The following is a 27,126-nucleotide window of genomic DNA, read 5'->3' on the forward strand; positions in this document are numbered from 1 at the left end:
AACACTAAAAACTTTCAGGGACCTAGTGTCTGTGATTCTAACATGACTTGATTCTAATGTTTTACAGTTTGGTGGGCCTAACTCACTAGACTCTGGAAGGCTCATCTCTTGTCAGGCCAAGCTTCTAATAATCCTCCACCAGGGGTTCTCCAGGGCCCGAGGCCCTGCTCTGTCCCTGAGTGAGCCACAGCAGTCCCTATGAGCCCAAGAAGCCCTGAAGGAGGGTTCTCTACCTACCACGGTGCAGCTGCAAGGCCTCCGGTGTCTCCTGGGGACATCCACCCTTGGGACCCCCCCTCACCCTTTTTGACTTCTCTGTCCCCCTAGGGGAGCCTTCTCCGTCGTGCGCAGGTGTGTGAAGGTGCTGGCTGGCCAGGAGTATGCTGCCAAGATCATCAACACCAAGAAACTCTCAGCCAGAGGTAGGTGGGGAATCCATGACTTCCTACCCTCCGGGCTCTCCTTCCCTTTGCCCCTCCCTCTACCCATTGGCTTAGAACCAGGATCTGAGTCTGTCCCCATGGGCAGTGCTGCCAGCAGGTGTGAGAGCTCTTCTCCCTGTGGGCATTATGAGCAGATTCTTCCCTTTTCCTTCCTTAAGAAACCTAGACTGGAAGTCACAGCCTCTCTGAGGGGAAGCTCCCTGCCTCAATACCCAGCTCTTCAGGGTGCTAAGGTGCTAGGTGGGGCTTCCTTCCCCTGCTTGTCTGACACTCAACCCCATTCCCACCTCCAGACTTCTGCATCTGCTGTTTCCTCCGCCTGGATGCCCTCACCCAGCCCCTTACAAGGCTGACTCTTTCTCAACCTCAGGTCTCAGCTTGATGTCACTTACTTTGAGGGGCTTCTCTGACCCCCAAATCTGAGGGCGTCGCTCCCGTTTTATATCTCTCATTACTGTTTATTTTCCTGTGGCTTTCTGCCAACCTGGACTTAACTTATTTACTGGCTTGGTTCCTTGTTTAACATCTATCTTTCCTCTTGACTTGAAGTTCCAAGAGGGTAAGGATGGGTCTCATTCCTTGTGATATGTTCAGTACCTGGGACAGCGCCCTGTATGTCCCAGGTGCTCAGCCAGTGTCCAGGGAACTCGGGTGCTCTGCTTCAACACCACCAGGCTGAACTCTGGTCCCTAAGACTACCTAGGACAGTGACTTCCAAACCTGTCTGCATTGGAATCTCCTGGAGAGCTTTAAACACTTGCTGCCCAGGTCCTGCTCCCAGAGGTTGTGATTTAATTAGCCTGGTGTGTGACCTGAGAGTTGGAAAAGACCCCCAGGGAATTTTAATTGGAAGCGATCCTAGACCAGCAGCAGAAGCGTCATCAGGAGATGGTTAAAAATGCAAATTCTTGATTCCAGACTTAAGGAATCAGAGTCTGCCTTTCCACAAGACAGCCCTCTAAAACTTGGGAAGCCTGCCTGGAAGTCTTGCTTCTCGACTTTAGCAGGGATTGGGGGAGTATTGGCGGGGACCATGGCCAGTGTGTCAGGGAGACTTGTCTTTAAACATTCAGCCCCTGGTACGGACAGTGTCTAAGTGGTCTCCGGGGACCACTGGGAGGTGGAGGGAACTCTGGTGGGTAGGTTGCACAGGTGCAGGCCGTGCAGCCTGTGCCCTGTGGGAGGCGTTGTGGGCAGGGCTGGTGTAGTGTCCAGGTGTCTGCCTGGCACAGGCAGCAGCTGCGTCTGGACCAGGGCCCGGCAGGTGTGAGGTTCACGATGGCTGGTAGAGGATGTTCACGCCGTGTCCCACAGGCCTGCCAGCAGGCCCCATGTCAGCCCTTGTGTTGCTGCTTTTCATCCCTCTGGCTCAGTGTTATTGGGAGCCCAGCACCTCGTCTTAGTTACTGAACTCCCCTGTAGGCAGCTGGTGTTCTGCAGCAGGGAAAGGCTGGGGGTGGGAGTGGGTGTTCTGTGAAGGCCCAGGGTCCCCAGTGTCACACGGTCAGTGTGAAAGTCGATGTGAAAGGGAGAGACCTGTGACAGGGCTGGAGCCAGAGCCAGGGGCAGGGCCGGGGCCGGGGTGGCAGTGTGGCCAGCCAGAGCGCTGCCTTGAGTCCCGACACTGGGACTGGCCTGCTGTTGCTGCGTGACAGGTGGCAATCTAGGGCCCTCTCTCTGCTCTGTGTCTCTCATGAGCAAAGGAGATGTCCCAACCCTTGACAAAAGGTGGGGGAGGACTAGAACCAGGACTCCAGGTGACAGGTTGAGGTTGACCTCGAAGGAGGGAAGTCAGGTCCTTCCTTGGTGCTGGGGGTCTTGGGTCAGCTCAGCACACACACACGCAGATGCGTGTGGGGAAGAGGGGAGACGCTGCCTCTTCCCCAGGAGGCGACTAAGCAGTCCTGGGCAGTGTGTGCAGGCGGCCGTGCCAGCCAGGCCTCCTCTGTTTGGTGGTTTGGTGGGCTCCAGGGAGGAGAGCGTGGAGGATGGGAGTGGCGATGTTCTCAGGGGAACCTTTCCACAGAAGCCTGCCAACTGTCAGAGCCCCCTCCCCCGCGGGAGAGGAGAGCAGAGCTCTTTTTAGCAGGTTTCTTTGTTTGCCACTCAAGGTGCCCGGGGTGGGGAGTGGCTTGAGACAGAATATTTGGCAACACACTCTAAGCTTCTCCTGCTGGCACACCCGGGTGACTTTGGCAGCTCTGGGCAGGGGGGCTGTACCCACTCGGGGCGTCTGTCCAACCCCCAGGGAGCTGTGGCTTCCTCTTTCCCACCCCAGCAGCCCCTTCTACCCAGCAGGTACCCAAATCCAGGAGATATTTTTTTGGTACATATTTTTAAACTAGTGTTTTAAATAAAATGCTCATGAAATAAACACTTCTGAGAAACCATATAGGCATGAAATGAAAAGTAAAAATTTTGCCTGCCCAAACCCCTGCCAACCCCCCTTGGGCACCTTTCTAAAAATGCAGCTGCCCCAGCAGTTCCACCCCGGAGGGCTGGATTCGGCAGGTGAGGCCCAAGTGCCGGCATTGACGAATTCCTGTCCGGAGTGCGGGCTCGGCGCTGCCTCCCTGCCGGGGGTTCTGTGTGCTTCACAGCCCCAGCTCACCAGGCACACACGGAACCATTCATTAACGTGGCTGGTGCAGCGGGAGGTGACTGGGCCAGGTACAGGGACCTCCACAGGCCCCAGCGTCCATCCTGGCACTGAGGGGTCACTTCCTCGGCTCCCTGGTGATCAGTTTCCGGACACTGGCTGGGAAGCACAGCGTGAGCTCACTCAGGCTGCCCCAAGCTTCGGGTCCACCTGAGGGAGCCTGTGAGAGGGCAGGAAGACATCTTTCCTGCCCTCCTCATCTTCCTCCCCACCCCTGCCTGGCACTCTCCGTCCTCAGAATCATTCGCCCAGGACCGGAGCCCTGCGGAGGCCCCATGGAGGGCGGGGCATTTGCTATTCCAGACTTGGAGGCCTATTTTCTCTCCTGGTTCTTGTGCCTCTGGTCAGATTCCTGCTGCCCACCTGCCCGCTGGAACCCGGCCCCTCTGCCGACAGAGAGCCCTCCAAGCTGCCTGACTGCGCTCTCCCCATCACCCCTCTCCGACCTCTCCTCTGTCCCACCCTGCCCTCCTGACTGCAGTAACCCGCCCCCGGAGTTTCCTCCTACCTCTACCTGCTGCGCTCTGGGCAGCGCCGGCCCCCCAAAACCTAAGGAGGCACGGTGAATGTTCACAAGGTGTTCTGTGGGCACTGGGGGTGATCCACCCAGGCACCCAGGCCGGGGACTGCCGACTTGCTTCCCTCAGACCCCGCCCCATCGTGGGACTCCACTGAGCGGGATGTATTGATTTGACAATTAATAAATTATTAGAATGGGAGGCAACATAGTATAGTAATTATGAACATGGATTGAGATCCCAGCTCAGCCACCCCTTAGGTATGGGGTCTTGGATGAGCTGGGCTCCAGGCCCTGGGCACGTGGCAGTGACCGACAGACAAGGTCTTGCTCTCATGGCACCTGCTTTCTAGGATGCGAGACCAAAAAAAATGTGAAGCACACAGATGGGTAGTCCCAGGAAGTGATGTGTGTTGTGAAGGAAATAAGGCAGGGCAGTGGGGAAGTGGTGGGCACGAGGGACCCTCAGGAAAAGAGGGGAAGGGAGCCATGCGAAGGATAAGATCCAGGATGTAAGAGCGCTCTAGGCAGAGGGCACAGCAAGTGCAAAGGCCTTGGGGTGGGGAGGGCTCCGTGTGCCTCAGGCCCAAACTAAGACCAGTGGGGCTGGAGCTTCAAGGCCAAGATGAGGCAGGACCCAGCGGGGTCTAATGAGGAGTTTGGACAGTGTTACAAGTACACTGGGAAGCTGTTGGAGAGTCTGAAGCCCAGGAGTGACAGAATCTATTTCATATTTTAATAAGACCTCCTTGGATGCCCAGGACTTGACAGGTGGGGGCCAGGGGATGGTGCAGGGTGAATTCTTGAAGCTCTGAGTTCTTATAAGGCTGGACCATCTCAATGAGTGATTTTGATAAAGGGACTGCTCCTTCACCACTGCAGTTCCCCCACCTACATAACAGAGCAAGGCCTCAGAGGTCAACACAAACACAATCCCTGCATTTCTTTAGGTTCCCTGTACAGTACGAGAAAGTCAAATTATTTTAGAGTTATAAAAATCATTGTGTAACGTGTATGCTTCCATTCAATAAACTATTGCTTTCAGCACTGAAAGTTGCAATGCAGTGTCATTGTACTATGCACACGATGAGTGTAAGATTTATAAAAACAATTAGTTCCTGGCATTTCTAGCAGTGGGGCCTGGTAACCAGGCACACGTTTGAAGCCGTGTGATCAACTCTTTCTTCTTCCACCCCTGTCAGTCTAACTCTGTTCCTGTTAAGGTGGTGTGGAGAAAACAGAGTTCTAAATCTGCCCCTCTCCATGCGTGGCCTGAGCCAGAGGGCCCTCAGCCCCCTCTGACAGGCCTGACTTTGACCTGCCCGGTTTCTGGTTTTGTTGGGGGTGGAGGGACAGGGGATGGAGCAGGGGGTGGACCCAGCCTTCTTCGGCCCACAGAGGAGCCTCAGCTAGTCCATGGGGATTCCCCTCCTTTGCCCTGGAATTGACCTACCTCCCACCCTAAAGGATGTGCAAGGAGGCAGCGAGGGACTCATGTTAGGGGGATGCCCCTGGGTCCGCCTGCCCACCTTAGCCTGCAGCAGGTCTTTAGCTGGGGAGTTAACCTTGTACTCTATGAAAACTTGATTAGATTGTATTGCTTTGCTGACAGAAAAGCCACGTTTCAGTATTGATCTTGGCTTCTGTAGCCCTTGGAGGTTGGCCAGTGATTGCCCTAATAAAGGGGGTGAGGAAAGAGGACGGGGGCTGGGACATTCTCCATCCTCATCCCCCTTCCCGGTGCCTGCCTGCTCTGCTATCGGGAGACAAGGTTTCTTGTCCTAGCTCTGCCTGTGAGTGTCTGAGTGAGGACCCTCCAGTGGCCCTTGGTTTTCCCGTTTGAGAGCTGGGGGCAGGTAGAGGTGACGGTGATCTGTGAGGGCACGGAGAACAGCGTGGCACAGGGTATTAAAGCTCACCCATGGAGTCTGGCTGCCTGGGTCTGAAGCCTGGCTCTGCTGCTCACTATGGGTGTAACTGGGCCAGGAACTTAGCCTCTCTGAACCTCTGGTTCTTCCTTTTAAACGCCAAAACAGTAATCACACTTCCCTCAAAGGGTTGTAGTGAGGGCTTGAGATGCACATAAAGCTCTCTGCACAGCAAAAAGCACTCGGTAATTATTCTACCTTCATAAATGCTTCCTGCTCTACTGTTTTGTTTTTTAAATTAAAGCCTGTGAGACAAGCACCAGGAAGGGAATTGGGCAATACATTTTCAGTCTCAGCTCTGCCACCGACGAGGCTGCAGTTTCCTCATCTCTAAAATGAGGACAGCGATGCCCACGGCCAGGGCTGTCGGGAGGACCCGGTGGGGTATGACTTCTGGCAGCCTGGGAGTCCTAGACCACGGGTGGCAGATTCCGAAGCAGGCCTCTCTCCCAGGTGGGTGGGGAGACCCAGGGGATTTGGACAAATGTCCTGGAAGGCAGGAGCAGAAACCCCGGGTGAGCCGCATGCAAAGTCTGCCCTGCAGATTCTTTGGGGCTCTCTGCGTCTCTACAAGGGAGGCGGCTTCTGAAAATTGGTGCGGCTTTTCTGCAGAGAATACCGACCCTCTTAGAAAGGCTCACTCCTCTTGTCATCTGTTCTCCCATTCAGTTACTTTTGAGTACCCACATGTGCCAGGCATTTGAGTAGAGGCCAGGGGCACAGCAGAGACCAAGTCCCGCCCTCAGGGGTAGAGATATCAACAAGACAGAGTGGGATGCTCTGTCTAGGGTCCCCGAGAGCACAGCGGAGGGGCCCCTGCCAGCCCGGCAGTCAGGGCAGGCTGCTCGGAGAGGGCAGCATCTAAGGATGGGTAGGAGTGAGTGCTGGCCAGTGGAGGACCAGCGCTGGAGGTGGAGGGGGGCGTTCCAAGCTGAAAGAACTGGTGTGTGAGGGTCTGGATGAGAGGAGGGCTGAGCTGGGTGTATCTGGGGAAATGAAGTGAGCAGTGCTGTCTGGCTGGGGCGTAATGTGAGGGGCAGGGCTGGAGGAGGGCAGCAGGAGCCTGGCCTGCAGAGAGGCCCAGGCCTCCTGGAGTTTGGGTCTTACACAGGAAGGGGCTCAGGGATAGGCTTCATTGGAGGGCCCTGGAGACTGAGGTCCCAAGAGAGGAAGGGGCTTCTGCATCTTTGCAACTCTGGTCCTCTCCCTCTTCTGCTGTGTCTCACTGTCTCCTTGGACAACCCAGAGGCCCTGCCCAGGGGCTGCCCTGGGAGATGGAGATTGTAAAAAGCTGTAGGAGGGAGAGATGGAGCCGGTGGAGGTTCCTCCCCAACCTGGGACTCACCTGAGCATCTATTTGTGTTTCAGACCATCAGAAGCTGGAGCGTGAAGCTCGCATCTGCCGCCTGCTGAAGCACCCCAACATCGGTAAGCTCTTAGGGGACAAGTGAGGGGTACAGGGTGGGGCTCCCCCGCTCCCCCACTCCCCTGTCCACCCTGGTGGTCTTCTGCTGATGGGGTGGGAAGTCAGCTGCTCTCTTCTCTGGGGATGGCGGCAGCAGAGATGTCTCCGATGGTTTCCAGTTTCCTCAGAGACCAGCTTGGTTGGGGGGAAGGTGAAGAAGGAGCCCTTCCTCGCAGCCCATGCTGCCAGCAGCCTCCTTCAGAAAAGCTGTTTTAGGAAAACTCCCGAAGACTTTCGTCTCTTCAGAGAGACAAAAATAGGCCAAGCTTGGCCTTGACCAACGCAGCCCACATGCCTAACCCACCCCCGTGCTGAGTCAGTCTGGCATGGTGGTCCTGCCCGCCTGCCTAGCCTGGTGGCTGGCCTGCCCCTTGGAGGCAAGGTCCAAGGCGGCCCCTGCCCCAGGGATAGACTGAGTGCAGGCTTGACGTCCCCTCCCCCTCTCCTGCACAGTTGGGGGCGTGGGGGTGAGGGCTGTGTCCCTGCCCATCAGGGTTCTGAGTCATGAGGAGAGGAAGTACAGCTTCTAGATATAGTTCTGTCAGAAAATGGCTGTGTGACCTTGGTAGGAGCATGACCTTCTCTGAGCACTTTCCTCCATCGTCACAAGTAGAGGGCTGTGTGAACCACCTGGGCATCTTGTTACCGAGTAGATTCTGGTTCAGCAGGTCTGGGATCTGGGTGGAGCCCAAGATTTTGCATTTCTAGCATACTCTGAGGCTGCTGGCCCACAGATCACACCTTGAGGGGCAAGGTCGAGGTGCCCTCCAGGGAATGTTCCAACTCTGTAGCCACCACTGCTTCTTTCTCCCAGGGAGCATCTTCCTGTGCCCAGGGCCCCAAGGGTTAACCCTCCTGCCAGCGAGAAGCATCTCCATCAGCTATTTATACCCAGAAGGTACCTCCCCTTCCCTGTGCCTGGGAAAGGGAGCAGAGCTGCACCAGCAGCGCCAGAATCACCAGAATCAGGGAAGGGGAGGCTGGCGGCTGGCGGGGAGGAACTCTGGTTGTACCCCAGTCCCTGATCTGCTTCGGGCCTCGCTGTGTGGTTCCTCCTAGCCCCCCAGCCCCCAACTGTATGATGAAAGAGGCTGTGAGTGTCTCTGACTACAAAATCCCATGGTTCTTATAAAGGCTGTCAGCTCCGGAGGAAGGAGGCATGAGTGTGTGTGTGTGTGTGAGTGTGTGTTGCTGCACAGTCGGAGCTGTTTCAGGTCAATGCTCCCTCTTCCCATTTGCACCCCTCTCCTTCTCACTCCCAGCTCTAATGGGGAGCAGCAAGTCGTAGGCTCTGGGACGGACAGATCCCATCAGCAGCTGATGATGGGGCAGACCCATTAGGCCACCCCAGGGAGAGGGGACAACCTGAGAGTCTAGCAGATGATTTAGGGTGAGGAAGGGAGGTGAGGTTGGTTGATGATGAGGATGCAATGTGTCCATTTATTAAGTTCTTCCAGGCACCAGGCACTGTGTTGGGTGCCTTATGGGCATGACTGTAGAAAGCCCCCACTGCTGTTGGGGGAGGAGGCTCAGAGAGGTTGCAGAATCTGCCCGAAGTCACACAGCCTGTAGGAGGCATCACGGGGAGGTGAACCCAGCAAGTCTGACTGCAGGGCCCATTCTCAGCCACTCTGTGAGTTTCCCCAGCAGGCCTCAGGTGTGTGCTGTCGGGGCCCATGTGGCCAGAGGAACAAGCACTACCCTTCAGCCTCTAAGAAAAAAGTAACTGTTAGAAATATGGGCGGGGATGTCAGGAATTCGTGAGTTTGGCTACATAAGTGAAAACTAGGTTACAGAATTTTTGTTCAATGACAAAATGTTAAATGTGACAGCATAATTCAACAGGCGCAACAGACACGCCCATCTCGGCAGCAAGCAGGGCTTGGGGAGGAGTGGGGCCGTTACGCAGCCTGTGGCCCTGGGATTCTGCCTTTCCTCTTGGGCTCTGGCGTCTGCCGACTGGAGGGGAAGTTTTGTCTGTTCGAATGGCGGTGAAGGAAGAGGCCCATCTCCTGGGCTCCGAGCCGTGGTCAGCGGCCCCTCAGGGGCGGAGACTGGCTCCAGTGCCCTGCGGCGGAAGGCAGACTCTTACACTCAGCAGGAAAGCACCGTCAGATAAAGGCAGCTCTGGAGAATCCTCTCCCACCTCCCCTGCCCCTTTCAATTCTGTCCATTTCCCTGAACCCCAAGGACCTTCTCTGAAGTGTCTGGGGCTCCTGGTCAGAGGGAGGACCTGGGACCCCAATTTTGTTGGAGCTCCCCCAGATGGCAGCTGAGCAGCCCGAAGGGCCCTTTCTGAGGTGGTTCTGGCTGCAGCTTGGCTTCTCAGAGCTTCTCAAGCCCATTGGGACAGAATAGACAGGAAGGAGTCTGTCGCCAAGAGTCCACCTGGAGGAAGGTGAACAGAGAAAAGGGTCTTTTCCAAAATTTGACCTTGGTACATTAACAATGCAAGTTCATTGCACACATCTTTCCTCAGGTCAGGTTTCCTAGAAGCAGAGCCCTGGGTAGGGATTCGGACACTTGTGCTCCCAGAGGAGAACTGTGAGGGGTGGGGTGGGAGAGGAGGAGGGAGAAGGGGAAGGAGCGTGGCCCGAGGTCAAGTCCACCTTTGACCAGCTTTGAAGCAGGAGCAGAGTGCAGTGGGGAGGCCTCTGCAGGGTAAGTGCCATTTTGGAGTTGTCCCTCCTTCAGGCAAGGAGATTGGATCTTGTCACAGTCTCACCTGCCCACGCTCCTCGGCCATTGGCTGAAGGCTGCAGGCAGCCTGGTGGGCAAGGTGGTTCGTCTGCAGTGGGCAGTTCTCCAGAACAAGGAGGGCAACTGTGAGCTCTGGGCATCCCGCCTTCCCAGGAGCTTGCTGAGGGGGTCTGGGCAGGGCCTAGATGTAAGTTTGTTACAGTTTGCACACAAAATTCAGGGTGTTCCGTTCAACACACACAGACCCTTTAGAAGTTAGGCCTGCATTTGCTTTGAAATGCAGTCAAAGATTAAGATCAATGAATGGATGGGGAATGAATAGAAATGTAGGAAGGCAAGTAGGAAAAAGCGTTAACGTTAGATGCAAACCCAGGTGGTATGCACACACCCGTGTGGGACACACGGTTCACTTGACCGTATGTTTGAATTTTTTTTATAATAAAATGTTGATTTAAAAAAATCCAAGCAGAATTATCAACATTATTATATGTACTTTTAGGCTGCCTACTTTTTAGTTTTGCTTTAAAAGAGACTTAAAATACCTTTCAGTCATTATTTATAAAAATATATCACTTAGGAATTTAAATTAAAAAAATTTTTAATGTGTGTTCCTTTTCTCCTCCTCCACATCTTGGTCTCTATCTCCCCTTCTTCCCCTGCGGGAGGCGCCCAGTCTGGCGTGTTTGATGCCTGTTTTTCCAAACTTCATGTGTAGGCACGAGAGCCATGAGGAGTTTAGGGGGCACAGTACTGAGTCAGAAATACATGCACTTGGCTAGAATTCCAAGCACATTAAGATTTACAGTGAAAAGACTTTTAGGGTGAAAAGTCTCGCCTATCCATGACTCCTGCTCCTCCGATTCCCCTCTCCAAGGTGTCCCGATGCCCACCTCTCTGTATCCTTCCAGAGAGACTTATGACATACACAAGCTTAAATGCATCTTAAAAAAAAAGAAGGCTACGCACACTGTTTTGCATTTTGCTTTTCTCCAGACGACATAATTGAGAGATGATTCTGAACCAGTGAATACGTAACTGCCGCATGATCTTCGCAGCTGTGTAATTTTCCATCGTGCATTGCATCCTAACCCTCCCGGCCCACACCCCTGCTGTGGGCATTTTTAGGTTGTGGTGCAGGGGAGGACATGAACCTGTCCAGGGGAAACTTGCCCTTGGCTGGCAGGGTACAGGCTCCGGAGTCAGCCCCGGGCTCCAGGCCCTTCCTTTCAGGAGCTCAGGGGATAATTTCGGGAGCTCTGGGCTCCTGGGAGCCATGCTCTGCTCTTGGTTAATGAGGTAGGAGAGGATGACAGTTTCTCAGCATGGCAGAACTCGGGGACTGCAGTCACTGCAGCCTCCACTGGCTCAGTTATCTCCTCAGACCTGGACACAGATCAGGGCTGTTGGCTCACGGCCAACACTGAGTGACCACTGGCTGTGCCTCTGAGCCCAAGAATCTCATTCTGGTTGTCCAGGCAAGGAAGAGAGGCTCAGGAACATGTAGCGACCTGGTCAAAGTCACACAGTTAGCAAGTGGAAGAGATTTGAGCCACAGGCTCATTCCATGCTGCTAGTTTGCCCAGAAAAGAAACTGAGGGTTGTGGGGGGAGGGGACCAAAGTTTGACCAAACAAAGGGTCTGTTGTCTTTAAAAGCCCAGGCCTGTTTTGGCGACACCCAAAATCAGTGAGCCCCTGTTCACCTGAATTTGTCACAGCACCTGGTACCTAGCTTGTGCTCAGCCTCTGAGAAATTGCAATGCTGGCTTTTGGACCATGGGAGGGAGGGCCAGGTGGGGAACTGTGTGAGCTCATGCAACTGGCTGCCTTGGCTCCTCCCACAGTCCGGCTCCATGACAGCATCTCCGAAGAGGGACACCATTACCTGATCTTCGACCTGTGAGTTCGGGCCCACCCTGGGACGTGCAACACGTAGCGAGGCATCCTGGGCAGGGGTGACCTCTCAGTGCCTTGGCTAAGTGGGGGGCAGTCACAAGTGCCCCTCAAGTGTGCTGTTAAAAGTCTATTAAAAACCATAAACAAGACCTAGCCCTCGGGCTTCTAGGGACCTAACAAATCCCAGACATGGGTTCAGAGGGTCCCACCTTCACTCCAGCCTGGGCCCCCTGGGGGAGAAGAGCCAGGAGGGCAGGGAGGGAAGTTAGTGAAAGAGTGGGTTGGAAGCCAGGAAGGGGGTTGTAGCAGGCGACATCCCTCTCCCCCCCAGGCCCCTCCCTTTGGGGCTGAGTTTTCTGAGGTCCTCAGGCCCTGCCCTTAGCTTCCTGGAGACTCTTCCCAAGAAGGGGCACCTGGGGCCCGTGGGTGAGTGACTCTGCCTGTCTCTGCAGGGTCACTGGTGGGGAGCTGTTTGAGGACATCGTGGCCCGGGAGTATTACAGTGAGGCTGATGCCAGGTGAGTTCCAGGTGTGGCCTGGCAATAGTGCAGGGCATAGGGCATCTCGCCTGCCAGATTCCCCAGAGAGGCCCAGCTTCCCACAGCGACCCCTGCCTTTCTCTCCCCAGCCACTGCATCCAGCAGATCCTGGAGGCTGTGCTGCACTGCCACCAGATGGGGGTGGTACACCGGGACCTGAAGGTGAGAGTCCCCCACAGAGCGCAGCTCCCCAGAGCCTGCTCCTCTGCTCCTCGCCCTTTCCTTCACCTGCAGAGCCACTGATGTCATCAGATTCTCTTTGACTTCCGCGAGTTGGGCTGGGTGGAGAACGCTTCCCTCACTGTTCAGATAAGGAAACCGGGCTCAGGGAGGTCGAGCATCTGGGCTCAGGACCCAGGCCTCCTAACTCCCAGCCAAGCCAGGCGAGACACGGTTAGAAAGCCGAGACTGGCTATGGCCTGGTCCGGATCCCAGTAGGGCCACTTTCCAGCTTCAGTGTCAGCTTCTTTACATCAGGAGTTACCATAGCAACCTCTGCCCAGGTTGGCGAGCAAGTCAAAGGAGACAGCACAGTGCCTGATCTATAGATGCATCACTACTTTTGTTTCCGGGTCTCTGGCAGGTGGAGGGTGGGCGGAAACACAAAGAGGCCTTGAGGCCCCTGGAGCCCTCTCTCTTCCCCCTGAAGAAGGAGGTGGACAGGACAAGCAGCTGTGGAGTCCAGGGTTGGCATCGGCCTGGTCAGTGCAGACTTCATAGCTCCCCTCTGCTGGGTCACATGGCCTCATATCTCTCATGGGTCACTGGTAGCTCACATCTCTCCCTTTTTGCAGAGCAGGAAACTAGGCCTAAAGTGTCCCAGGGATTTGCCTGAGAGAACATGCAGCTCTGTTGTGCCTGAGCTAAGATTGGAGCCCTGGCCTCTGACCTCAGATCCCAGGCCCTGGGTGGTCTGGGGCCAAAAAACCAGTCGATCCAGCTCCTGCTTCCGCACTAGCCCCTTCTAGGTGACCCGGCTGGGTATCAAACCTCTGCTGTTTGGTCTTCTGTGACTACAAACTCACTTCTTACAGGGTAGCCCCCTGCACCATTGGGAAATGTTCCTTCGTTCTTTCCTGCTGTGGAGATTTTCCCCGCGAACACCAGTTCTACCCATTGGAGCCACACAGATCAAGCTTCCATCTCAGAGCAGCCCTGGAGGCACTTGGGTGGCTTTGGAGTAGCTCCTGAGTCACCGGCAGGCTATTCACATCCCCACCCAGGATAGGACTTCCCGGCCCTTCTCACCCTGGACCCTCCTCAGGCGCCCTCCTCCACTCAGTCCTCTTTAGGGTGCAATGCTCTGTGCAGGACCCCTGCCCACCTCTGACTGTTATGAGGAGTCCATGGCTCCTCCCCTGAATGCAGGCGAGCTCCCCGCGGCTCAGTCTAGACTCAGAAGCAGGAAGGTCTCTGGCCAGGCTGCAGGGTGGCTCTCCCGGAAGGCCTGTTCCCGTTCTAGCTGCGGCCCTGCATGGGAGGAGGGTGGAGAAGAGGCAGCACAGATTTAGGCCACCGCGGAGAGAATAATTAGTCTCGCATTCATCAAATCAGGGCAGGACGCTTACTGAGACTCAGGACACGCGGAGAACACCGTCCCCAGAGGACAGAAGGGGCCTTAACAAGCTGTATCTGTTTGTGGCCTGGCTAGCTTTGGGCAGTGAAAGGCCAGATGTGGGACTCCCTTGGAAATTTCAGTGGGTATGGGGGTCCGAGGAAGCCAGCTGTCTCTGGAGACTTGGAGCCCCGCCCCCACCCCACACAGAAAACACGAGCGCTGGTGCTTCCCAGCCCTTGCTGTGGGCCCCTAGGAAGCGCTGGGTCTTTCAAATTAATCTGTCTGCCAGCCCAGGATGTGGGCATCCTCACCACTTTCCTGCGAGGAAACCGAAGCTTAGAGAAGTGAGATCATTGATCCAAATGCCACAGCTGGAATCAGAAGCTGCAGCTCTCTATCTAACTGGAGAGTCCACACCCTTAACTCCTCTCTGCCCTGACTGGGGCCATTTCCTGTCCTCCAGAGCCCCCAAAGGCAGCAGCCTCAGCACCCCAGAGGCCAGGTGGCATGTCAGAGGCCTCTATACCCCCGCTTCCCCACCCTGCCTCCGAGTTTAGAGTGGGTAAGAGCACGGCTTGGGATCCAGACTCTGCTTCGATGCTGGATCTGTCTCTTAACCAACTCTGTGATCTTTGTCAAGTCGCTTAACCTCTCTCTTAGCCTCAGTTTTCTTCTCTTTCTACACATGACAAAGTGTCTGTTACGTGCCACTGTCTTGGGTGCTGGTGATACAGTGATGGACAGGACAGATTAGAAACTCACATACTACCGAGTAGACAGATAATGAACAGGCACATAGACAGATGGGGAAAAACGTTACAAACTGTAAGGAGATCTATGAAGGTAACAACAAGGGGCTAAGACAGAGGATCCCTGGGGGCTCCTCCTTTAGATAGAGTGGCCTTGGAGGGGGCTTCTTGGAGGGGCAGACATGAAGGTCAGAGTCAGATGAAGGGAAGGAGCTAGCCCTGTGAAGCTCAGAGGGATACAAAGTAGGCAGGGGGATCAGGAAGTGCAAAGGCCCTGAGGTGGAAATGAGCATGACTGTTTTATGGACTATAATCAGGCCACTGCAGAGAATGGGGCTAGTGATGCCTACTCCAAAGGTTGTTGAGATGGTAAATGAGGTGATGTAGGCAAAACCCTTAGCCTAGTGGCTGGTACATAATAGGGACAGAATAGATATCGGTTCTTTTTTCTTATTGTGATGGTGGCTCTTTGCACCAACCTCCATCCCCCACCCTCACCTTGGCCCCAGCTCCAGACCCTGAGAGGAGGGGGAGGACGGGAAGGAGGGAGTGGCTGGTGCAGGAAGGGTCTTCCTGTTGCAGAAGACAGAGGATTGGCGGTGGGGCAGTCCTCTCTCTGGAGGCTAAGGCCAGGGTCCTGGGTTGGAGCTCAAGGTGGGGGTGGGGTGCCTCTGCATTATCCAGCTGTTCCACCTACAAGCCCAGGCCCCTGGAGGTGAGTCTCTGAATCTGCTCACTGTCCTCTGGCCCTTTCCTCCCACCGTTCCCCTCTTCTCTCTCTCTGGTCCTGGGAAGCCGGAGAATCTTCTGCTGGCCTCCAAGCTCAAGGGCGCCGCGGTGAAGCTGGCAGACTTTGGCCTGGCCATAGAGGTGGAGGGGGAGCAGCAGGCATGGTTCGGTGAGTGGGGACTGGGGGTGGCGGGGTGTTGGGGTCCAGCCTTGTGTTGACATGTTGGCCTCGAGGAACCCTCGGCCTGAACAGGGGCAGGTTGCAGAGGGTGTTGTGCCACCAGGGCTCAGGTAGCAGACTTAACGGTCTCTCTCCACCCAGCCTCTGGGTCAGTGGGTGTCGCCCTCTGCCTGAGGTTCAGGTGCAGGAACACACTTATTCAAACAGCACCTAGCTTCTTCACATGCACATACATCTTCACTGTGGGCCGGAGGCTTCCAGGGGTTTCCCTGACGCCCTAAGTGCCAGAGATTACGGATGAGGAACAGAGGCTAAGAGACCCAGAGAAGGTCAAGGGAGACTGAAAGGGGTTGAACCAGGTTTTAAACTCAGATGACCCGCAGGCTCTGAGATTTTGGCATCAGTGAGTCCTTTTTGGCCATCTGGGGATACTTTTTAGCGGGCAGTATGGATCAATGGTTAAGGGGCAGAGCTCTGGGTTAAAATCCCACCTCTGCTGCATATGAGGTGTGTGCCTGGGCCTTGTTTCAGCTCCCCCAGCCTGTTTTCTCATCTGTAAAGTGGGGATAATAATAGCATGTTCCTCGGGGCTGTGTGAGGGTTAAATGAGATCAGGAGCAGAAAGAGCCGGGCCCTGCCGGGAGATAGGAACTACTCTTATGATTACTGGTTAACAAATATTAGGGCTGTTCATTACTTCAATTTATCCTCCCAGTAATGCTGGGAGGTATTTAAGATAAGAACCCCTAATCCCTCATTTGACAGATGAGGGAACTAAGGCCTAGAAGGCACAGCCCTGCCCAGGGGACTGAAGGTGTCACTGGAGTTAGGGACAGGTCTCCTGCCACCCCAGGACCTGCTCCTAGAAGATGTGGGGAGTGGCAAGAGTTCAGCTCAGCTTGGGGCTCCGATGGCAAGGACATCTCATCTTGAGTGCCACCAGCAACTGATGGCCAGTGACTGCTGGGAGGATTGTGCTAGGTTGTGGTGCTGAGTCAGGGCCCCATGGGAAGGACTCTGGCATTCATCAGTGACTTCTGCCGTAGGCCGTGGAGAGGGGGTGGTGACAATGTCCCATGTGCTTCTCTGCCCTGGTCTGGGGCCCGATCTGGGGTCAGCGGGTGGTTCTGCTGTTCCTCCAGGGCAACCCTCACCCCCCTCCCAGCAGGCTCTTGCTCTGGTTTACCTTCTATGTGTGTGTCTGCCTGTCTGTGTGTCTGGGGAGCAGGGTTCGCAGGGACCCCTGGATACCTCTCTCCAGAAGTGCTGCGGAAGGACCCGTATGGGAAGCCCGTGGACCTGTGGGCCTGCGGTGAGTCCTTGCAAAGGCCCTCGAACCCCTGCTACGAGCGCTTCCAGCGCCATCTCTCCTCTTTCCCAGCACTCCCCTCCCCCACCGCTCCTGCTCACAAGGGTTGAAGTTTCTCCCCGGTTGTCTCCCCAGGGGTCATCCTGTACATCCTGCTAGTTGGGTATCCCCCGTTCTGGGATGAGGACCAGCACCGCTTGTACCAGCAGATCAAAGCCGGTGCCTATGATGTGAGTGTTCCTCTTCTCTCCAGCTGCCCTGCCATCCCTGGGTCCCCCTCCAGTGAAAGCCAATGCCCAGCGAGGTCGGGTCCCGAGGATGACCCCCCCCCCCCATCTAGGTCTCTTTGCCACTTGCTAGTTGTGGGGCCAGGGTTGGACAGCAGGTGGAGCCTGAGGGCTGGCTGAGGCCAAGTGGTGAGCTGGCTGTGCCTAATGACTGGGGCCTCCGAGTGATGGGGCTGAGCTGTGAGACTCCAGAGGGCAGAGGCAGCAGCAAAGTGGGATGAGAAGTGGGGGAGGGGACAGGTGCCAGGAGTCAGGTTTGCTCTCTCTCTCTCTTTCTCTAGATATCAACCTATCAATCCACATACACACAAATAATAGTAGCTCACATTCATAGAGCACTCTTCTAAATGCTTTCTATATATCATTACAGTTAATCCTCACACCAATCTATGACATAGGTACTATTATTGTCCTCATTTTACAGGTAAGGCACAGAGAGATGGAAGAACTGCCCAGGTCACATGGCTAAGAAATAGTGGAGCTGGGATTTGAACTCAGGCAGTTTGGCTCTAGCATTTATGCTTCTAACTACAAGCTATACTGCTTTTCTACATGGCTGGTTTCTATCACGCTATGCGCCTGGTATTTTATACCATATTTAATCTTCACTACACCTCTGGGGATAGCTTGAGGGGTCATGTGACAGGTCACACAGCCCGGGTAGCAGACTTGAACCCAGCATTGTGGTCCCAGAGTCGGGGCATAACCACAGGTCTGTTGCTCTCCAAATAAGGCAGACTCAGAAGAGCAGAGGGTAACCCTCTGGCCATTGTTCCGATTTGTCCTTGGGTCAGAGGACCCTGGCCCGCCGCCTCCTGGTTGTGGATGCCTGAGTAGATAGGCAGTAGGACCCCTGCCTGCTCCCCTGCCAGTCAGGGGCTGGGGGATCGCAGGGGTGGCCTGGGGTAGGCTGGGCAAACCTGGCCCCTCTGCCCCTTTCAGTTCCCATCACCAGAGTGGGACACTGTCACCCCAGAAGCCAAGGATCTGATCAACAAGATGCTGACCATCAACCCGTCCAAACGCATCACGGCCGCCGAGGCCCTCAAGCACCCCTGGATCTCGGTGAGCCTTCCTCAGCAAGACCCTTCCCAGGAGCCCCTCCAGACCTCAAGGTTAAGTCCTTCGTGGAGTCCTAGCCCTGTCCCTGGCTTCTCAGGCCCAGCCTGGTACCAAGAAGGCTTGATCCAAGAGACACCGAGCATGCCACGGTTCTCAGGAAGAAGGTGGAAATGGGATGCTGGCATCAGGACTGGGTGCTACTGGCATTGAATGTCTGGTCCCCTGCCGTGTGTACAGCCGCCCTAGAACAGAGACTCACTCCCCCGAGATGCCAGCCACATCCACAAGACTCCCTGCCGAGGGGCCCTGGGGTTGGTCTGCCTCCCATTCATAGACCTTTCCCCCCTCCAGCACCGGTCCACCGTGGCCTCCTGCATGCACAGGCAGGAGACCGTGGACTGCCTGAAGAAGTTCAACGCCAGGAGAAAACTCAAGGTAACAGGTCCTCACCCTGCATGTCCCCAGACGTGGGAGTGGCCTGGCCTGGGTCTCCACAGCCGCCAGGAGACCGCTCGCTGAGTCTGTCCTTCATTGACCTGTTGGACACTCGGTGCCCAGGCTGGGCAATGAGTGGTGGAGGAGGCAGACGTGTCGCCGGGACGTTGTGGGGCAGTGGTCGGTGCTGTGATCACACGCCCCCAGGCTGTGAGTATCCACAGCGAGGCCATGACCAGGTCTAGAAGGACCAAGGAAGGACCAGGGAAGGACCCTGGAAGTCCTCCTGGGCAAGTCACATTAAAGCCGAGACCCCAGAGGATTACCAGGTGCGAGTGGGGTCAGAGTGGGCAGATGTTCCGGACAGAGAAAAGCCCATGTAAGAAGTCTGGAAGCGTGGGCTGGATCCCTTAGGGGAACTGCAGTGTTTCAGCACAGTTGGAGAGAGGGTTTGGAGGTGACATGTGACAGGGCAAGAGGCCATGATGAGGGTGAGGCGCCAGCTGCCAAGCATGAGAGAGGAATGGCCCAGAGACTTGGGTAGGGTCGTGACTCCAGGGAAGGTGCAGCGGGATCTAGGCGGGCCCTGAGCTGTGGCCTGAGTAGGTCCTGCGTGTTCTCAGGGCCGGGACAGCTCCTGGCCTGGACCTTTCCCGTGATCCCACGAGCAGGCAGGAAGAGCCACCAGGGGGTCCCCAGCTGGTCGGAACAGAGAAGCCATCAGCATGCTGAGTGACAGATACTGAGGTCCCAGCTCATTGGGAACCTTCTCACCAACTGCTCCCAAGCCTGGCGTGGTGGCACAGGAAAAGGACGTCGGCTGAGAGGATGGCAGCCAACACGCTGCCGGGAAAATTATCATTAGTCCTCAAAGGGAACAGTCCCGGAAGTCTCAAAATGTCAGAAAGAGCGATTCTTAAAATCGCGGACAGTCGTACTCAGAGAATGTCCAAATGAGGCAGTGTCAGGACTGAAGGACTGTTGTCCCCAGCACCTTCATTAACAGAAGAGGGTTTTCCCCACAATAATCCTCCAGGCTCCCAAACCCAGGGATGATGGAGGGACACATGAGTGCCAGAGTCGGGTGCTGAGTGCTGTGGGCAGCGGGAGGACGGGGGCGGGGGCCAGGGCGCAGGGTCCACTGTCCTTTCCCAGGCAGGAAACTCCTTTGGTCTTTAGCAGCCTCCACGGACAGGTGGCCCGGGCCTGTCGGCCAGTTCCGGCCAGGCCGCTGGAACCTATTAATATCTGCCCCCAGGGTGGCCCTGTCCCTGGTGTGGTTCCAGCTAAGGCTGAGCTCGCCCTGATTTCTCCAGGGAGGTGGAGGGTGGTCCCTGGGCTGTGGGGGAGGGGGCACGTGGAGGGGCAGAAGGCTCTGGCCCTGTGTCTGAATGGAGCACCTTCCTCTCCTTCCCCACCCACCACCCATTTCTCTGTCTCTCCCGCCCCCCCCCCCATCTCTCCTCCACATCCTCTCTGCTTACCTGCCTCAGGGAGCGATCCTCACCACGATGCTGGCCACCAGGAACTTCTCTGGTAGGTAGCGGGACCTCGAAGTCCCAAATATCTCCTGCAGGAGGTGGAGACGTTGCCATGTCCGCTACCTGGGCACCCTCAGGCCAGGGGGCCTGGGGAGACTGGGGGCTCCAGAGGACCCCGTGACTGGCAGCTTAGCTCACGTGATGCAAACTGCACCCAGAAGTGGTGAAAGGTCAAAAGTCAGCAAGCTGAGGGCCCAGCAGGAAGGGTCGGAGGTTTTGTCTGCCTCCCCCGACTCACAGCAGGGCTGGGGTTCTCAGGCCAGGCCAGCCAGAGGGGAAGGCCTCTTGAAGGTTGGGGTCCCGGTCTCGGCGGGACTGAGCCAGGCTCGGGGAGTGGCAGTGCTCCTGTTCCCTGTCCTTCCCCGAGCCCTGCGCTAAGCAGTCCCCGTGCTTTCACTCACGTGCCCTGCAGGACGAGGCGGTGGGGGCCATTGCCATCCCTGTTTTCTGAAGGAGGAGACTGAAGCACAGGGAGGTGACCGTGATGGGCCTCGGGTCGCATCGCTAAGGGGAGGCGGAGTCTGTTTGCAGCACAGGTTAGACCCACCCTGATGCAAGGGTGAATCACTAGAGAGTCCAGGGTAGGAAGGAGCCTTTGGCCTTGGCCAAGCCAGGCTGGTTAGGGTGGGGAGTGCCCAGTGACCTGTGGCATGTGGCCCTGAAGAGAGAAGGGAAAGGGATTAGCGTCGGGGTTTAGCAAGAAGCTCCCCCTGGCACATTGGAGGGCTCTGGAACTAGGGCTGCGGAAGGCTGCTCTCTGGTGAGCCGGAGGCTGGCGGGGCATCCTAGGAGATATGGCAAAGCTCACCTGAGGGGCCCTCTGCCTGTGGCTGGGCTGCAGCAACCCGGGAGGGCTGCTGCGGTCACATGGCCGGCCCTGCAGCCAGGGCGCGGCTCCGGGCAGCTACCTCCCAGGCTTCGCAGAGGGGGTCCACCTACCCACTTCACCAGCTCGAAGAATGAGACCAGGGGTGGGAAGACCCTGGAACTTCGGACCTGGGCTTTTGCCACTGCCCAAACGGCCTTCCTTCCCATCCCTTCCCAAGACAAGGACCCTGCAGCTCCTTAAACTGAAACCTGAGCCACCCGCAGCCAGAGTCTTTTTTTAACAGCTGAAGTGCCCCTGGAGAACTTAATCCCCAACTTGCAAAACGACGCCCTCGGGTTAGGTCCAATCTCTAGATGTGCACAGGGCCAGGGGTGTTTGTAAAAAAATTTGGGGGGAGTTTTCAGCTCTGAAACATCAGGAGGTTTCATGGAAGAGCCTAGGTCTCTGTCTTCTCCTGAAAACCAAAATATGTGGTCTCACAGAGCCCACTGTCTGACAATAGTGGGCTGGAGACCAGAGGGGCACCTTGAGGCCGGAGGGGCAAGCACTCCCTCCACCCCCTCCCACCCCCCACCCCCCGTACAGCCTAGTCCAGCCCACAGAGCCCATGGAGGAAGGACAGCCATTCCCCTCGGCTTTGGATCCAGAGGTACCCAGCCCCACACCTGCTTCACAAGAGGGAGACTTTGAACGGCAGCCTGGCGGGGGCCACTGGAAATGTGAGGGTGCCTGGGAAGCTGGACAGACAGACTGTAAGCTTCATCCTTCAGAGCCCCTGGGGCTGCAATATCCTGTACTCCCCTGCCCCGTCTCTGGCTCACCCTCTCCATGCCGCCAACAGAAGCACAAGTGACTGCCATTTACTGAGCATCTACAGCATAGAGGTCAAGTGCAGTGCTAAGTGAGCACTTTATGGATAGCCTATCTCATTTAACTTGAGGCATTTGTCTGAGATCTGAGCAGCCGGATACCAGGGTGGATAGGGCTGGGCACTTCCTAGCTGGTGCCCTCCCTCTCCACGGGCTCTGGCCAGGAGGGGGTGGGGGAGGGGGAGGGGAATGACGGAGGTGGGGGCTCCCTGAAATCTGTTGCTCAGCTTTTCCTGGCTACCAGGGCCAGAGCCAGCCTGGAACTCTGGAGTTTGAGGGTGGGGAACCCTCTGCCAGGATGGGTGCTCTGGCAGGGGTGGGCTCAGAAGGGGGCATCTGCTTCTTGTCACTGGCAAAACACGGCTCGCAGCTGTCCAGCTCGAGTAGGCAGGGCTGACACATGACCTCTGCAGCAGCATGGGGCTAAAATTAGAGCCGGCGGGTTGGGGAGGGAGGGTCCAGCCCTGCGCCGGGCGGCTGGGCCTCCGGGTTGGCCACCACCAGCACCGGTGGGGACTGGCGTCCGGAGGGAATCCCCAGGCTGAAACAGTAAACCCACGGTCTCGGGGCGCACTGGACACCCTCCTCGACCTCAACCCATGGGGCCAGAGGGTCACACTCGAGATCCCTGAGAACTGGGGGAGCCCAGGCCCACCTAGTGGGCCACCGGCAATCCCAGGCTCCGGAGGAGGGAGGAGAAGCAGGAGGAAGCGGTCTCCCCGGATCGCGGAGCCGGCTCCCGCCCTCCGGCCGCCCGTAGATGCTGCTCTTCCTGGCCCTGTGGGCCCTGGTGCCCTGCCTGGTGTTGGTGACCCTCTACTTTCTCTCCTCTATAGGAGGGAAGAGTGGAGGAAACAAGAAGAATGACGGTGTGAAGGTAAGCCCCCCGGGAGCCTGCCAGGGCCTGCTCCGCCAGCGTTTCCGGCAGGAGGGCCCAGCTTTCCAGCCTGGGGTGAGACCCAGGTCTTGCTGATGGTGTTCCGGGCTGATGCCATCACTACTGCGGCCGGGTCACCCCCAGACCCAGAGGCCTGGGTTTGGGCGCCCACCCTCTCACCAGGATTGGCGGGGGCAGGCGGGGCAGGGGGAGGTTTGAAAAGAGGTGGGAGAGGCAGGTGGCCTTGGGTTGGAGCGGGCACAAGGAAAGGGGCAGGTCCCAAGGGGGTTTTGGGGATGCTCCAGGGCGGGAGGACTGGTGAGTGAGAGGGTACAAAGAAGGAACAGAGATGGTCACGAGGGACGACCTTCCCTTTCCTGAGTGCAGGCTGGCTGGGACGGGCCCCTTGCCCGAGGCACACCTCAGTCCCACCCACAAAGCCTGTGGGGGACGGACAGCTGTTCCCTTCCTCTCCAGTTTGGATCCAGAAGTAGCCCCTCTCCATCAAGGCCTGCTGGTTCAGCGCTAGGCAAGCCCCCCGCCCCCGACCCAGGCTTGCCCTCTGCCCACCCCATGCCTGATGCCCGAGCTACTTCCCTACACACCCCACGACTTCTCCTCCCCTCCTCCCCGTCTCCCCCCCTTTCTCTCTTCCCTTTGCTCTCTGGGCCCGATGCCCACTCTCTGCAGCTCCCTTCTCCCTGCCACTGGCTCGCCTTGTGGGTCCTCCTCTCTCGAGACCCTGCCTTTCTCTGGGCTCAGAGCCCTGCCTGGCCAGGGACTGAGGGCTGGGCTTGCCCAGGACACTGGAAGGTGTGGGATGCTGTCCGGTCATCCAGGTGGGAAGGTGGCTTCATGGCTTCATTTGTAGTGGCATTTATGGTCTCAGGCCTCTGGCTTTGGTCAGTCAGGTTTATGTGAGTGGGTGTCTGGGCTGGCTGTCGGAGGCCAGGGTTGGGGTCACCCCTCAACAGGCTTGAGTTTTCCAGAAGATACAATGGGTGGGTGAAAGGGGTGTGAACTCCATGATTTCCAGGGTTTTAGCTTTAAAAACACACAAGCAAACGAACGAAAAAACCCAACAAAACCCTATCTAATCACTCTCCCTTCTCATCTTGGGTGCTTGGGGAATAATTCATAATTATTTGGTTATCAGCTAAGGTTGGTGGTCTTCAAACTGAATTCCTTGGAGCCCAAAGCTTCTGGGGAGGCACGTCCAGCAACAGATGGGGTCGGGTGGGATTGGAAGTGGGGGCCAGCAGAGAAGGTTCTGGGCTTCCCACGCCCACTCCAACAAGAGCGGATCCAAGTAAGAGCCAGCACCATGGTTAAGAGAGTCTGGGCAGGGTTAGCAGACGAGACCTCTGCTGGTCACTTGGATGCCCTGAGCCTGCATTTCCTCGTTCACGCGACGGGGGTAGAAGGGGTTTCCACCTCACAGGGATGTTTGTGAGCAAGAGCCAAGGTCATCTGTGCGAGGGGAGAACGGCAGCTGTTCTGAGGGCCCAGTGTGGTGCGGGGCATGTGACGTGTGCTCAGTGTCACTGTCCTCTCTGTTTTATATATCGGACTTCGGGTTAACATTTGTCTTGAAAACAAAGTTTGCTCAAGAACATATTTGGTAGTCCACAGATGCAAAGCCGACACAGTTTCTAAAGTTAACAGGCGTGCATCCCAAATCTGTAATGGGATTCAGAACAGAGCTTTGGCTTGCCTGCTGCTTTGGGTCACCCACGAGTCAAGCCCCTTATCTGAAAGGGTGACGAGGGGATTGTGCATCGAAAGGGTGGTCTGGTCTGGAGCTGCTGGGGCCCTCTCTGGCTCTGGCTGGGGTGCTGGGTTCCCCGGGGGAAAACTGGTATTTGGGAGATATGGGACAGAGGCCGCAGGAGCTGGTCAGTGGAGGAGGAAGGGGCAGAGGGCCGGCTGTCCTGTCTGTTTGGCTCGTGGGTGTGGCCGTGGCAAAGGCTAACTCAGAGCTCCTGGTGTGAGGTCAGGGCCTCCCTCAGGCGGGGTCTTGGAACAAGGCTCTCTCTGATCTGGCTCTTCTTCCAGCGAGGCCAGGAGGCAGACACTGTCGGGGGGCAAGGACATGGCGTGGTGGGGCTCTGGCTGGTCGTCACAGGGCTTCCCAGCAGGCACAGCTGAAGAAAGTGCCCTCCTTCCTGCAGCTCAAACAGGCCCTGAGTGACTTTGAGGGGTGGCCTGAGTGTGGATGGACGGGAGCTCAAAGGCTGCTGCTGGCCAGACAGTCTTGGCATCCTTCTTCCCTTCCTTGGGGTTGAGAAGGAGGAAATCTGGCTGGCAGACCAGAGTCAAGACCAGGGGCCTTGTCCAGGACTTGAGGTGCCCTGCCTGCAATTTGTCACTCGAGGGCCCGGTCCTACTTTCTCTGTGCGTGAAACTGAGCCTCCAGTCAAGAAGCCAAGGGTTTGAGTCTGGGCCCCACCACTCCCTCCCTTGGGGCCTGCGTCATCACTTCTGTCATCTGTGCAAGGGGAGAGTGGCGGTCTTCCGGGGCCCTGGTACAGTCGTCCTGTGCTTCTTTGGCTGGCACACATTCGGCCCGAGTGGGGACACAGATTCTTCCTGCAATGTCACCCTGGAGACAAACTGCTGGTGTCAGCCAGGGCTTCACTGAATTCCCAGTGACTGGTCCCAACACCGGAGGGAACCGGCCTGTGGGAGTGGGGTGGGACACAGTGCCGCCCTTCAGGGACTGACAATGGCCTTTCGAGGCTGAGCTCGGCCGCACTTCGTCCTGCCATCCTTGCCGACCTCAGAGCCATGCTTTTCGCCATGTGGTCGGTTCTGAGAGAAATGACTCTGCTTGCGGTGGAAGCCCCCGAAAACTAAACTCCAACTTGCCGGTCAGTGGGGGTTATGACTGGTATTGTCAGCCCTTGTGACTCAGGGGAACTAGCGTTTCTGTTACCAAGAAGCGATGTCCCCTCTCAGCCACCCCGAGACCTCTCTGCCACGTGGAGGGGCCGACTGCTCCCGCCCCGCGACCCCACTCACTGCCCCTGTTGGTGTCCCATCCGTGCCGTTGTGACCTCTCTCCCCCATGTCCCATCCTGTCACTGTACGTCCGAATCTGACGCAGTCTCTGCTCTGTGTTGCCTCCTGTGTCCTGCCTGGAACCTCCCGGCATCCCCGGGCCACTCCTCAGGTTTCCGCTGACAGCTGAGGTGAGAGGGCCCGTCCCCTCCCACAGACTCCGTGCCTGGCCAGGAGGGGAGGAGGAGAGAAGGGGGAGGCTGACTGCCGGCCACCGGCTCTGGCAGTCGCACCGTCAGGCCCAGCTGGCGCAGATGCAGGGCCTGTGAGCATTTACATGGGAAATGCCCGGTGATCTTGGAGTCAGAAAGCCCAGCATTAGACCTGAGGACCCTCAGAGAATACTGAGTGCCTCTCCCTGCAGGCCTGCCCCAGGGGCACCTCCAGTCTCCTCCACTCTCCCCACAGGGCAGCAAGGAGGGCAGCCTCCGGACCGCAGACGTAAATCGTCTGGGAAGTATAAGCCACTGGAGAGTGGCCAGGCTGTGGGAGCCGGGGGCCCGGACAGAGGAGAGAGCGGCGCTGCAGGGCCCAGCCTCTGCTCTGCAGACAGCCAGCCGAGAGACCTGCGGCCGATCATCTCCGGGCCCCAGTTTCTCATCTGCGCGATTCAAGTGTCATCTTGACCTGCAAGCTTCTATGAGTACGAGTCTCTAAGACTCCTGGCTTGGAGCTAAAAGCAGGAGAAGAGAATCCCCATTTGCTCTCTCTCTCCTCCCCTTGGTTCTACAGCCAGTAACACAAGGAAAGCTACAGAGTCGCCAAAAGTCAGAACAGGGCACCTGGCAGGGCACGAGAACTGAAATTCTGGGCTCTCTGTGCGTCTGGTTGTGCCTCAGTTCCTCTCTCAGCATAAAGGAGCTGGCTAGGCCAGTCACTGGGAAGCTGTGAACACAGGCAGAATTGCCAAGGCCACTGAGAGGATCGGCTCCCACACCTGGCCCTGCTCCGGAGTATCCTGGAGAGATTATTTAAAACGGAGACCCCCAGGTTCCACCCCAGACTGAGTTACCAAACTCCTCGAAGGGGCCTGGTTCTGTGTGTTTTCGACAAGTTTCCCAGGTGACTATGACACTTGGGGTCCTTTCAGCAGAGACGCATGGGGAGTCTAGAAGGAGAGATTGGTCCTTGTCTCAAGACCTGAGCGCCCCTTTGTCCTTCAGTGACTTTGGGTTCTGGAGGCCTTGGGCACCTGGGTCCAAGACCCAGGGTCGACTTCCCCATCAGAGCCTGGAGCAGAGGGAGCCCTGGGCTGAGGGGGCTTGACCTGGAGCTTGGCGATTGGATTGTGAGACGCAGGCAGCTGTGCACGAGGCCCCAGAACTTCAGGCTGAGAGAGGACTGGTCCCACCAAATCAGCTGATGCTGGTGGCCCTGACTCCTTGCCCCCGTGCTGGCAGGGGACCACAGAGGATGACCCTGAGGCCCGTCCTCCTTCCACACCTCCCCTGTCATCCGTTCCTCTGCTCCCTGCCGTTTTCACGCTGTGTCTTTT

The 27,126-nt window shown here is 56.9% G+C and overlaps 1 protein-coding gene across 4 annotated transcripts in view; it reads left to right on the plus strand.

Annotated features, from left to right (window-relative positions):
* The window catches only part of CAMK2A (calcium/calmodulin dependent protein kinase II alpha), a 55,594-nt gene that overhangs the window by 13,996 nt on the left and 14,472 nt on the right, over positions 1-27,126 (plus strand). For all 4 annotated transcript variants that reach the window (XM_037161938.2, XM_037161940.2, XM_053665926.1 and 1 more), the window contains exons 2-13: positions 328-422; positions 6,916-6,975; positions 11,555-11,609; positions 12,059-12,124; positions 12,235-12,307; positions 15,248-15,350; positions 16,591-16,674; positions 16,807-16,901; positions 17,901-18,023; positions 18,372-18,455; positions 19,949-19,991; positions 22,531-22,571. In XM_037161938.2, coding sequence (XP_037017833.1) covers positions 328-422; positions 6,916-6,975; positions 11,555-11,609; positions 12,059-12,124; positions 12,235-12,307; positions 15,248-15,350; positions 16,591-16,674; positions 16,807-16,901; positions 17,901-18,023; positions 18,372-18,455; positions 19,949-19,991; positions 22,531-22,571 — 922 coding nt within the window. The remainder of the gene's footprint in view (positions 1-327; positions 423-6,915; positions 6,976-11,554; positions 11,610-12,058; positions 12,125-12,234; positions 12,308-15,247; positions 15,351-16,590; positions 16,675-16,806; positions 16,902-17,900; positions 18,024-18,371; positions 18,456-19,948; positions 19,992-22,530; positions 22,572-27,126) is intronic.

The sequence above is a fragment of the Artibeus jamaicensis genome, unplaced genomic scaffold, assembly GCF_021234435.1.
Source record: "Artibeus jamaicensis isolate MK-2021 breed Jamaican fruit bat unplaced genomic scaffold, CSHL_Jam_final contig_432, whole genome shotgun sequence".
In the NCBI taxonomy this organism is placed as follows: Eukaryota; Metazoa; Chordata; class Mammalia; order Chiroptera; family Phyllostomidae; genus Artibeus; species Artibeus jamaicensis.